Source organism: Penaeus japonicus, unplaced genomic scaffold, assembly GCF_977035675.1.
Source record: "Penaeus japonicus unplaced genomic scaffold, GWHDUDI00000001_assembly GWHDUDI00000021, whole genome shotgun sequence".
NCBI lineage: Eukaryota > Metazoa > Arthropoda > Malacostraca > Decapoda > Penaeidae > Penaeus > Penaeus japonicus.
Window position 1 is genome coordinate 9055689 of NW_028234423.1, and position 12176 is coordinate 9067864.

The 12176-nt window shown below is 36.0% G+C and overlaps 1 protein-coding gene across 9 annotated transcripts in view; it reads left to right on the plus strand.

The window, feature by feature from the left end:
• The window catches only part of brm (ATP-dependent helicase brm), an 18510-nt gene extending 6847 nt beyond the window's left edge, over positions 1-11663 (plus strand). The window contains exons 7-24 of one of the 9 annotated variants that reach the window (XM_043009584.2): positions 55-352; positions 522-750; positions 1090-1289; positions 1414-1623; positions 1974-2168; positions 2409-2582; positions 2764-2877; positions 3179-3414; positions 3810-3976; positions 4186-4394; positions 4560-4742; positions 4892-5062; positions 5656-5769; positions 6793-7001; positions 8047-8173; positions 9084-9252; positions 9761-9906; positions 10387-11663. In XM_043009584.2, the coding sequence (XP_042865518.1) occupies positions 55-352; positions 522-750; positions 1090-1289; positions 1414-1623; positions 1974-2168; positions 2409-2582; positions 2764-2877; positions 3179-3414; positions 3810-3976; positions 4186-4394; positions 4560-4742; positions 4892-5062; positions 5656-5769; positions 6793-7001; positions 8047-8173; positions 9084-9252; positions 9761-9906; positions 10387-10389 (3154 nt within the window). In that variant the 3' untranslated portion in view covers positions 10390-11663. Of the gene's footprint in view, positions 1-54; positions 353-521; positions 751-1089; positions 1290-1413; positions 1624-1973; positions 2169-2408; positions 2583-2763; positions 2878-3178; positions 3415-3809; positions 3977-4185; positions 4395-4559; positions 4743-4891; positions 5063-5655; positions 5770-6100; positions 6200-6792; positions 7002-8046; positions 8174-9083; positions 9253-9760; positions 10076-10386 lie in introns of those variants that run through there. The other 8 variants (XM_086548638.1, XM_086548637.1, XM_086548639.1 and 5 more) reach the window with 8 other exon arrangements.
• Positions 11664-12176: the final 513 nt, after the last annotated feature.

The window sequence follows — 12176 nt, forward strand, 5'->3', positions numbered from 1 at the left end:
ATTTTTTTAAAACTTCAAAATGATTTATATAACACAATTTTCCTCTCCTTGCAGGGAGTTCCACCGCCAGAACAACCAGAAGATCGGCAAGCTCAACAAGGCTCTGATGATGCACCACATGAATGCCGAAAGGGAAAAGCAGAAGGAACAGGAGCGCATAGAGAAAGAACGTCTGCGCCGCCTCATGCTGGAGGATGAAGAAGGTTACCGTAAGCTCATTGATGAAAAGAAGGACAAGCGTTTGGCCTACCTCCTCACGCAGACGGATGAGTTCATAGCCAACCTGACAGAGATGGTCAAAGCTCACAAGGAAGATCAGCGTCTCAAACACAAAGAGGAGAGAAAGAAAGCGGTATGTTGGAGGCACTTGAGTTGCACCTTCTTAGCTTCATCATTTACTTAAAAGACAAGTCTCTTATATATGATGCAGATAGGTAAAAAGCACACATGAAGGCATGTCAGTTGCTGACATTTCATCTTTATTCCTCTCATTTCAACACACATTTTCCTCATTTCAACAGCGTGAAGAAAGGCGTAGAGCAAGAGAGGTGTCCGGTGTTGAAGGGGAAGACCCTCAACAGACACGTATCCCAGTTATCGAGACAGCTACGGGTGCAATAATGAGTGGGATGCAAGCACCAACAGCGGCAACCTTGGAGGTGTTCTTAGCCTCAAACCCCGGCTGGGAAGTACTGCCTGAAGAGGACACAGAGTCGTCCGATGAAGAGGAGGAGAAGGTAGTAAAGGAAGGTAAGAGAGAGGAGGAAGGAAGGAGGGGAGCCAAGTTAAAGAGTCAATGTAAGAGTTATTTTGTATTTAGCCATGGTTGTTATTTTTAAAGTTTATACCTTGTGGATTGCATCTCATTAGATTTATTTCACTAAGGGATGACTGTAAGTTGAGTTTATATATTGAAGAAATTTATTATTTATTCAGATGATTTGTTATAAAATGCAATTAGAATTAGCATCTAGTTGTATGATTAAGTGCAAGTAGAATGTCTAGCTTATTTAGAGTCTGAATTTCATTGTATTTTGTCATTGAGATAATACATTTCCTGTATAATCTCATAACTAAAAACTTTTCAAGCAGAAAAGAAGGAAGAGAAAGAGAAGGAGAAGGCACCCGAGGGGGAAACCAAGCCAGATGTCAAGAAAGTGGAGGATGATGAGTATCGGGATGTCACAGGAGAGAAGAACTACTATTCCATTGCACATACCATCAAGGAGACCGTGACAGAGCAAGCCACTATCATGGTCAATGGCAAACTTAAGGAATATCAGATCAAGGTGAGTACAAGGTATTCAAAATTCAGAGTAAAACAAATTTTAAGTAATTGGATCTATTATTGGCAGTTAAATGATTTATATTTGCTTTATTTTTATGTGTTATGTTTTTGTTTTTGTTTTTCAGGGTCTGGAGTGGCTAGTGTCCTTGTACAACAATAACCTGAATGGTATTCTTGCTGATGAAATGGGTCTGGGTAAGACCATTCAGACCATTGGCCTAATCACGTACCTGATTGAAACAAAGAAAAACAATGGGCCATACCTTATTATTGTCCCTCTCTCCACCATCTCCAATTGGGCCTTGGAATTTGACAAGTGGGCCCCCACCGTGCAGGTGTGTAATTCTGTATGCTTTTATTTATGAAGATTGCTGATTGAAGGCTGGTTTTGGTTATGAAATTTTTGCATCTTTTACCCCTAAAGTCAAAGCCACCTCAATAGAACATTAGCTTTTAAAACCTAATGGACTGTATTTTACCTTATTTTGGTTTGAATGGGAGGTAGAAAAGTAACCTAGTATATTTGGCACTGTTTAGCATTTTCCTCCCTGCTGGTGTGCTGGCTATACAAAAAGCCATGATGTGATATTGCATCATCTGTTGTCAAGGGGTTAATAATATTTAAAAGAAAGCTGTTCCTCAAAACATAGGGCACAGATTTATGCTCATTGATTTGGTCTTTCAGGTGGTTGTGTACAAAGGATCACCCCAAGTGCGCCGCATAGTCCAGAGTCAGATGAGAGCTACAAAGCTGAATGTCTTGCTCACTACTTATGAGTACATCATCAAGGACAAGGCTGTGCTATCCAAACTCCGCTGGAAATACATGATTATTGATGAAGGTCACAGAATGAAAAACCATCATTGTAAACTGACACAGGTAAGTTATTTATGTAGATTTCATATATTTGGACCATTTTCTGTTTATTTCATATTGTATGGTTGTTAAAAATGGTCAGGCATATCAAGAAAATGATGACACACGTGATTTCATACATGAATACATAAATATATATTTTGGTTTGAAAGTTATATTTTACTTATAAGAATAGTCATGGACAATGCTATGTATATGTATAAGTATATTATTATATCCTTTTTTCTTTTCTTTTCTTTTTAGACACTCAACACATTTTACAATGCACCGCACCGTCTGTTGCTCACTGGTACACCTCTGCAAAATAAACTGCCAGAATTGTGGGCTCTCCTCAATTTCCTCCTGCCATCTATCTTCAAGTCATGCTCCACCTTTGAGCAGTGGTTCAATGCTCCCTTTGCCACGACTGGTGAGAAGGTAAGACTTGTCTATAGTGTTTGGTTTGCAATTGATACTGTTTTGGTTAGTTGATTGCTACAAGTTATTATTGTAATAAAGACTAAATATGATGATTGTAATGAAGATCATTCATTTATAACTCTTTTATATTTATTTTCTTGTTACAAAGTAATTAAGAAGATGCAAAATGTTTTCCCAGGTGGAACTGAATGAAGAAGAAACCATTTTGATTATTCGTCGTCTGCACAAGGTCCTTAGGCCATTCTTGCTTAGGAGATTAAAGAAGGAGGTCGAAGCACAGCTGCCTGACAAGGTATATTTTATTATATTTTATTTTGTTTAATATATGTATTTTTTCCAGTTAGGCTTGAATATGGGAGGGGAAAAAGCAACACAATGGTTTGTATATCTTTTTGCATCATGGCCCTTGGAAGTGGAAATACTTCATAACAATAATATAATTAAAAAAATATATATTATTGAGATGAAAAGAGGCCATTTTAGAAATTTATCAGTTTGAGAATATTTTGTAAACAAACTGATATTTATCTAGGCATCCCTCCTGGAGGAATAATAAAATGGATAATGATAGTAAAGAAAAACTCCTATTCCAGGTTGAATACATCATCAAATGCGAGATGTCAGGGCTACAACATGTGCTCTACAGACACATGCAGTCGAAGGGTGTCTTGTTGTGCGCAGAGGATAAGAAGGGTAGCAAGAGCAACACCAAGGCACTCATGAACACTATCATGCAGCTACGTAAATTGTGTAACCACCCCTTCATGTTCCAGCACATTGAAGAGGCTTATTGTAATCATATTGGTTTTGCTGGTGGCATTGTGCAGGGGTAAGTGGTTTTCATGCAGTTCTAAAGATGTTTTTATTTGATTATGCTCATTTTGATTTGTTCTGGATGTGGTAAGCCAATTACTTTAGAAGAGGGCAAGTATTTGTTAATTGAAAATGTTTTAGGTAAAAATATTTTCCGATTGAAAATGCTGAAGATAGATTGCTCATAAAAGGTGTGTGGATTGAAATGGAGAAAGCCATTTGTTTTTGGACAGTAAATTAATTATTTTATTTATTATCATCATTTAACATATTTATCACAGACTCACATTTTTTTACAAGTAATAGGTGGCTAGATATTAGTGCTTCAATAGCAAATAACATTGTAGATATAGATATATAGATATATTTTATAGAACTTTAGGTTTTCATGTCTGTCCCTTTCCTCCTCAGACCTGATCTGTACCGAGCATCTGGCAAGTTTGAACTCCTTGACCGTATTTTGCCCAAACTGAAAGCCACTGATCATCGTGTACTCCTCTTCTGTCAGATGACACAGCTCATGACAATCATGGAGGACTACCTCATGTTCAAGGGATTCAAGTACCTGCGACTTGATGGTATGATTTAATCTTTCTGAGAAGGGTATTTGTCTAAGATGAAAATAAAAATTTTGTTGGTGGAGCTGGTAGATCATTTGATTTACGTCTTGGTAACTGATGTCATATTACTAATAGAAATTGGGCTTTATAGTAAGTAGTTTTTTTGAGAAATGCTTAACCTGGATTGAAAGGGTAGATTGTACTTATTATTTGTCGCATCCCTTCAGGTATGACCAAGTCGGAAGATCGAGGAGAACTTTTGAGAATGTTCAATGAGTCTCGGGAGTTCTTCCTCTTCTTGCTCTCCACTCGAGCTGGTGGTCTGGGTCTCAACCTCCAGTCTGCTGACACTGTAATCATTTTCGACTCTGACTGGAATCCTCATCAGGATCTCCAGGCTCAGGATCGAGCCCATCGTATCGGTCAGAAGAACGAGGTGAGAACTGTTTTTGCATGTTGCTCTCATTACCTGTGGTAATGTCTATGTATTGACTTTCATATATCTTATGATTTGAAATAAACTTGTTGTTAATACTTATACTTTGATTATGCTGAATGAATGCACTCAATATTTTTATTGTATAATCCCCTTTTACTGTAGGTGCGAGTTTTAAGATTGATGACTGTGAACACTGTGGAGGAACGTATCTTGGCTGCTGCCCGATACAAACTGAACATGGATGAGAAGGTCATCCAGGCTGGTATGTTCGATCAAAAATCTACTGGGTCAGATCGTCGGCAGTTCCTCCAAGCCATACTCTCAAATGACACCATAGAAGAAGAGGTAAGGGAGAAGTGCCAGGATATGTAGAATGTCAATGACATAAAAGAAAAAAGTACAAAAAAACAACAACATAAGTTGGGATTTGAATCTTGTGTCCTCATGCCCAGTCTCTTGATTATTTACATTATTTTCTTCTTGTCATCTTGCAGGAGGAAGATGAAGCCCCAGATGATGAGACGGTGAACCAGATGATTGCTCGTGGCGAAGATGAGTTTGAGATCTTCCAGAAGTTGGATACCGAAAGGAGGGTGACAGAAGAGAAGCCTCGCCTCATGGCTGAAGATGAGCTGCCTGAATGGATGTTGAAGGAGGAAGATACGGTGAGTCAGTGAGAACAAGTGAAGGGATGAGTCACAAAAGGGGTTGGGAAAAATGAATAAGAGGAGCGAATTATAAAAAAAGGAAATGAAAATAATAAGTGTGTGGAGATTGAGTATTGTATAATGTTATTTTAATTGTAAAAAATAGTCTGTAAGACCAAAAGATTAGTGGGAAGAAAAATCAATGCATATCTAATACAAAATTGACAGCATCCACTGAAAGTATTAAGAACTAAACTGTATATATGAGGAGTAAAGACTGTTATAGCTTCATGTATATATATATACATGTATATATATATAATATATATATATATATATATATATATATATATATATATATTATATATATATATATATTATATATATATATATATATATATATATATATATATATATATTTATTTATTTATTTATTTATATATTTATATTTATATTTATATTTATATAAATCTATGTATTTATTTTTTATTTATTTTCTTAATTTATTTTTATTTATTTATTTCTATTTTTTTGATAATTATACTTATGAGAATAATAATAATAATATGTAAAAGTTATGAAAGTAAGATTTTTCTCTCTCCATATTACAGGAAGAAGAGGAAGAGGAAGAACCAGAGGAGCTGGGAGACCGCCGAGCTCGAACCAAAAAGGAGGTGGATTATTCTGATAGCCTGACGGAGAAGGAGTGGTTGCGAGCTATTGGGGTGAGTGTGTGGACGGACACAATGCATGTATGACAGACTGCTGCTCTGTCAAATCATGCATATCTATTTACTTTCTGAACGAGAATACAGGGGATTGTTTGAACCTGCTGTTGCGACTGGAGGGTTAGCTTCGGCAAGTGCATTATTATTAAAGGATGAATATCTTATGTTGAACTGAGATCGACCTAAAATTTTCATATGCATCTGCTCTATGTTATGAAATGTTTCATGAAGCTGCTTGAAAGATGGGTGAGAGAATGTTGAAGAGGAAAAGCATTTGCACTCTTTTTTTGGTCAGTATATTTAGAGTACTGATTTCTGTTCCATGCAGGCAGTAGAAGAGGATGGGAAAGAGGTAAGAGGAGTTTTGTCAGGATCTAAATGTATTCAAACTATTATAAAGAGAATGGATTGAGTTTAGTGTTCCTCCTTGTTTGGACATTATTATTGTAATTGTTATTTTTCTTACTGCTTTGCTATGTTTGGTCCCCTTTGCCAAGGAGCACGTCATACTGCAGGCTGAAGTAATTCCCAAAGCAAAATCAATAGATTTTTCTTCACTTTTTTATTTTTTGGTATGGCATTGGATTTGATTATCACATGGCTTGAAAGCAGTCACACTTTTTTCTTAGATATAGAGTGAGTGTCTTCTGCTAAAAGGTAGTTTAATCTAAGCTCAGAGAGGTAATTGGCTTTGACGTTAAATTATGTTCTAACCTTTTTGTAAAGCACTTTGAGAACCTCAGTGAAAAAGATGATATTGAAGGAATGTGTTCTATGTTGCATTCAGCATTCTGTAGTTAATATTATTGCAGTCCAGTACTCCATAGTAAATATTATTGTAAGTTTAATTTCTGTGTAGTAATATGCTTTGCTTTTGGTGTGATTGCAGGTATACAATATTTTTTTTTAAATAGAAATAACAGAATTAACAGAAGTAGTCTCCTTATTTTCTTATCAAAATGCATAAGGTTTCTTTGTTACCTCAGACCAGAGTGTTACTTGACATGCGACTGTTTTCAGGCAATGGAAAATGATGATGAAGAGGAGGCCAATGGGAGCAAGAGCAAGCGAGGCTCTAAAGGCAAGCGCAGAAGGATCGATGACGATGATGATGATCCAAAGCCAAAGAAAAGGGGTCGTCCTGCGAGGGAGAAACCAGGCCCCAAGAACAAGCGCCTGATCAAGCAGCTGAAGCGCCTCATGGACATAGTCATCAAATATGAAGACAGGTAAAAGCTCACTTGCCTCCACTTGGTGTGAGGCATTTTCATATGTTTGGGAATTTTCTCATTTAAAGCAACCCAGAGTTAGGGATTGTACTCTGCTGTGTATTTTGTAAAGTAGATAAAAGTTGTTTATGATAAGTGTTGGATTATTAAGCATTTTGGCATATGGGTATGTAAGTGTCTGCAAACGTATTTTCACACCACAAGTTTCTGCAAGGCCTTGGAGCTCTCCAAAAGTTCATAAGATATATATTGTGTATATATTTATATATGCATGACTTCAGATTGTAATTTAAAGGTAGAGAGTAGTGCTCAAGTTTCTTGTAAATTTTCTTTTCTTCGTAAAACTGTCTCTATTATGAAGTAATGGACTTTTGTCCCATTCCTAGAGTGTGTTAACACTGTTGTCTACTACATAAAGGAGAAGGGTCTTTTTGTGTGTAAAAGGGTATCCATGCAGCTGTTTTAGATTGGATGGTTACTAAACTTCTGTAGTGGAGATAGTTTGTGTGAGACTTCATTATTAAAAAAGAAAGAAAGAAAAAAAAATGAACAGAAGAAAATAAAGAATTATGTCTTGGTGTACACTTTCAAAGCCCTCTCCATTTGTGCTTTCATGTTCGCTCTAGGACTAGGACAAATAGTTCGGGAAAGAGGTGAGTTTGTATGGATTATTATTAATATTTTAAAATTTTATATTTTATTTGATTTTTTATTATGTTTTTATTCATCCAAGTCCATGAATTGGGACGAGTCTCAAATACCTTTTTAATGGCAAAGATTCCAGATTGAACTGGAATGTGACTTTAGGTAGTTGACTATTCTTCTGTATCATTCACTGATGACTCAAAAATGTGATGGATCATTCCTATTAATCGTTACAGTAATAATTATGCAAAATATATCATGGTGTGACATTGCTCTAGGTAAGTCCAAGACACTTGCATTTGGGTTATAGTTCTTGTCATTAAATGCTAAACTGCTATTGAAACATTTATCCTTTAACATCCAGGTTTTATCACTAACCTAAAATGCTCCTTTTATACAGTGACGGAAGAGTACTGAGCGAACCCTTCATGAAGCTGCCCTCACGCCGAGAGTTGCCAGACTACTACGAAGTGATCAAGAGGCCCATGGACATCCGCAAGATACTCAACAAGATAGAGGAAGGAAGGGTGAGATTAAAGCTCTGATCTTGGATCTCAAAATGTCTTGTCATGCATGCAGCTCTTCTGAGTGGGATTAATTTATCTGTGGATAAAAAGAGAAGAGGATAAATTCAAAAACAAATTGATTAGTATTGTATTTGTTTTTTAGTTATATAGTGATTTTAGCATGAATTACAAGTTTCATTTTATTTAGGGCAGAAAATATTAACCCATTGCGGACGGGGGATAGATTGGCTTGCCCAATCTCCAGGATGGGTTTTATTTCAGAGCAAGGCAGCTTAACCCAATCACGCCGGTCGACGTGATAGCACGTATTGTGGTTTTCGCGTCAGACGCCCTGGACAAGCTATGAGGGGAAGCCGCGCGCTCGGGTAGAGCGAGCGGGCAACCCAGGCTCGCAGCTTGTGAGCCCGAGAATCTTGAGGCGTTAGGCTTATGCGTTTGAGAACCCCGGTATTGCGACCGCGCAAAGCCGGAACTGCCCCGGCGTGAATGGGTTAAAGCAACAATTGCTGTGCCATCGCTCTCTAAAGATAGTGCTTGCTAGAGACCATGGATGGGTGCCATTCAAGGCTCTCTCTCCGGCTGGTGCTAGAAGAAAGTGGTGCCATCTAGGTTTTGGATGTTAGGTTTGCTTGATATTATGGTCATTATAGTAATTGTGTCTGCAATTGCCATCATCACTCACTCCTTACCCATAGCACAATAAAACAGCACAGTGATCCAAAATCCCAGAACGTCATAAATGCCATGATGCCCGTCGTCTGGCCAAAGCACCTGCATAATGTATATCATGACACCCGTCCACATTGGGTTGATTTATAATTTTCATAGAACCAGACTTATTCCCATTTCTCCTATCTTCTTTTCCCATTTTTTAATCATATATTTTCTTTAATGACTCCCTACCTTTCAGTATGAAGACTTGAATGACGTGGAGAGCGATTTCATGCTTCTGTGCCGCAATGCCCAGGAATATAACGAAGAAGCGTCAATCATTTATGAAGACTCCATAGTCATGCAGAGCGTGTTCCTCAATGCCCGTGAACGCATTGAGACGGAGGCTGATAACCTCCCAGAAGAAGGTGGGGCTGATGATTTTTGAAGGAATATCATTTTGTGATTATTTTTAGGGATTTATAATTATTGTTATTATTATTACTTTTTTCTGCTTAAAAAATTCTGCCATTTAATGTTTAATGGTGAATGTGCTTTATTTTCTGGCAAGTGGTCTTTCTGATGCTATGGCTTTTTTAGTTATTTTATACTCTCCAGTGCTTTTTTAGTTGTTATGCATTTGTTTATTGTATTAGTGGATTGGAAAACCTTCACAAAAAAAAAAGTTTATCAGAAGGTAGAAAAACAGTTTTGATATCAAAGTATTTTTGAGATATATTTTGATTTTAAAGCTGTAGTTAACACCATTTTGATAAACTTGTTTGATTAAGTGTAACCTTATTTGTCATTGTATTAACATGGCAGTATGTTTTTGCCATTCATAGTGTATTGGTATGTATTGCTTAGCTGCATAAATATGTAGCATATGGAATTAACAGTGAGATACATGTGTCAATGAGTTTGGCTTTTTGGCAGAAGATGATGACGATGATGAGGAAGAGGAGGAGGAAGTAAGGCCCAAGAAGGGAAAGAAAAGCAAAGGAGACAAGGGGAGAGGACGAAAGAAAAGAGTGAAATATGCCGATGATTCAGATGATGATGATGATGATGATGACGATGACGTGAGTAAGAAGGAAGTAGAGTGAGAGTTGTCATAGAGACTTGAGGATGGCACCAGGGTTGTTTAATTAAATGATTGATTACATATGATGGTCTAACGCTTGTCGGAGAGCCATGCCATTTCCCGGTGAAAAGAAAAACAAGGATAGTAAAGATGTTGGCTTGGCTTGGCAGTTTAAACTGTTTTGTTATTTTAAGGTTAAAAATAGAAAAGAGGTCTTGTAAGTTTATGACAGAATTAGTATTTATTTTTATCATTATTACCATATAATGAATTACTGCAGGCAAATGCTGAAAAGTGATCTCAAATATCTGTGAGTAACTGACCCTTTATTTTTATTTTATGCAGCAAAGCTCACCTTGTATGTTACATGTGAGGAAACTTTTTTTATTAATTTATTTTCTCCATGAGAGACTTTTGCTTTTGAACTTGAGTCTCGGCTAATGAATTGGTTTTCATTTTTTCTGTGTATTTTTTCCAGTGAAGTGATCAAGTGTCATCAGGTTGCAGATGCAAGAAAGGAGTGTGAGAAAAAAGATTCGGGGGAAGATCTCAATTATGGGTCAAATTACTTTCAAATTTGCCGTCACTCGAAGTAGACCAGTTGGGTGAAGGCTATCCTAAAAGCTCTTCGAGAGAGAGATACTACATTTATCAGTTCAATTTGGTGTGCAACTTGCTAGTGTCAAGATTGCCGTTTTGACATGTGATTAATTTCATTTTTTAGGGAAATGCACTTTCTTTTTATTGTGATTATTGTTTTTTTTAATGTGGGAAGTTGTTAATGGCATTAAAAAAAAATTCATAATCTTTTTCTGGTAACTTGCATAGTAAAGGTATAGGTTAGTGACAGATATTGCTTCTAATGATATTGTCAAGAAAGACTGGTAAATGCTTTCATAATGACTGGTAAAATCTCTGTTAATTCCAGCTGTCACACTGAAAGTGTCATGTTTAATAAATGACTTACTTGGTGTTTGTACATTTAAAGTAAAGATGGCTGAAGATAGAAAAAGATGGAGGGAAAGTTAGAGAAACTGATTGATAGAAAACAGTCATTATCAGCCCTTTTATTTTTGTATTATTAATTTTAGATACATTTTTAATTTTTATTTATATATAGCAAACCTTGAAACATTTGTCAAAAGCAGATGTAACAGCAATTAAAAGAAAGCACAAATTTATCTCCGAATTGTCTTTAAAAAATTAATGAAGAAAGAATTTTACACCACAATGGCAATGGTATTTTATATGTAAGATCATTCCAGACAAAAGACAAAGTGCATAAAGATGTTTCATGTTCAGACTGAGATTGTGTAATCATTGGAAGAGGTAACTAGTTTAGTTTGTTTGGTAATAAACATGGATGCAAGCTGAACTAAATATTCAAAAAATGATGAATAAGACTACCTCTATTACAGGTTTGGGTCATAGGGAAAGAACTAGATTTATGGTGGTTTTCTGAATGAATGTATGGTTGTTATTTATAATTTTTTTTTTTTTTTGTATTACTAGAGCAAGCATCCATCTGTAAGTGTCATAGTTTGCATAAAATTGTATATGAGTTTGGGTTTATTTATACTTTATTTGCAACTGCTGAAAGAGCAGAGAATCTCTGAATTATTCAAGCTTCCATACTTTCATTCCATGCTGTCTGTAGAATCTTGAGATGAACGTGTTTAAGCATAAAGTATTATAATACTTTTGTTTATTAGCATATTAGTCAACATGTCATGAAATAAAATATCAAAAATGAAACATTTTATCTCCTTCCAAATTCCTTTATTTATAAATTATTACATATAATTAAAATCCCTTTAATTGTTGGGTCTTACAAAGAAAATTCCAGACAGAAAATATTTTGTTAGTCTCCTACTGACTTCAAATCATAGAATGGCACATAACTTCTGAAGACATCACAAGACAGTTTGTAAGGGAAAATGGCCTGGCTGTTTACATGCTTTTACTGTAGGTTTTTAGTGTGTTATTAATTTTGTAATTCTTTTTATTCAGCATACTTGGCTTATTCAGAAATTAGGTTGGATACCCTTGTCAATAGCTGGCCTCATGGTTTACTGTCAACATTATTAATAATTTAATAAAAAAAAAGCTATTTTAAGCTCTAGAGCATATAAAAAGTGATAGAAATAAAAGAAGAAATTTCATCTAAATATTATAAAAAATAACAGTTGGTGCATAGTTATATCATCACTATTAACCCATTCACAATGGGGCTATTTCGGCTCTAAATGGTTGGAATGCCGGGGTATT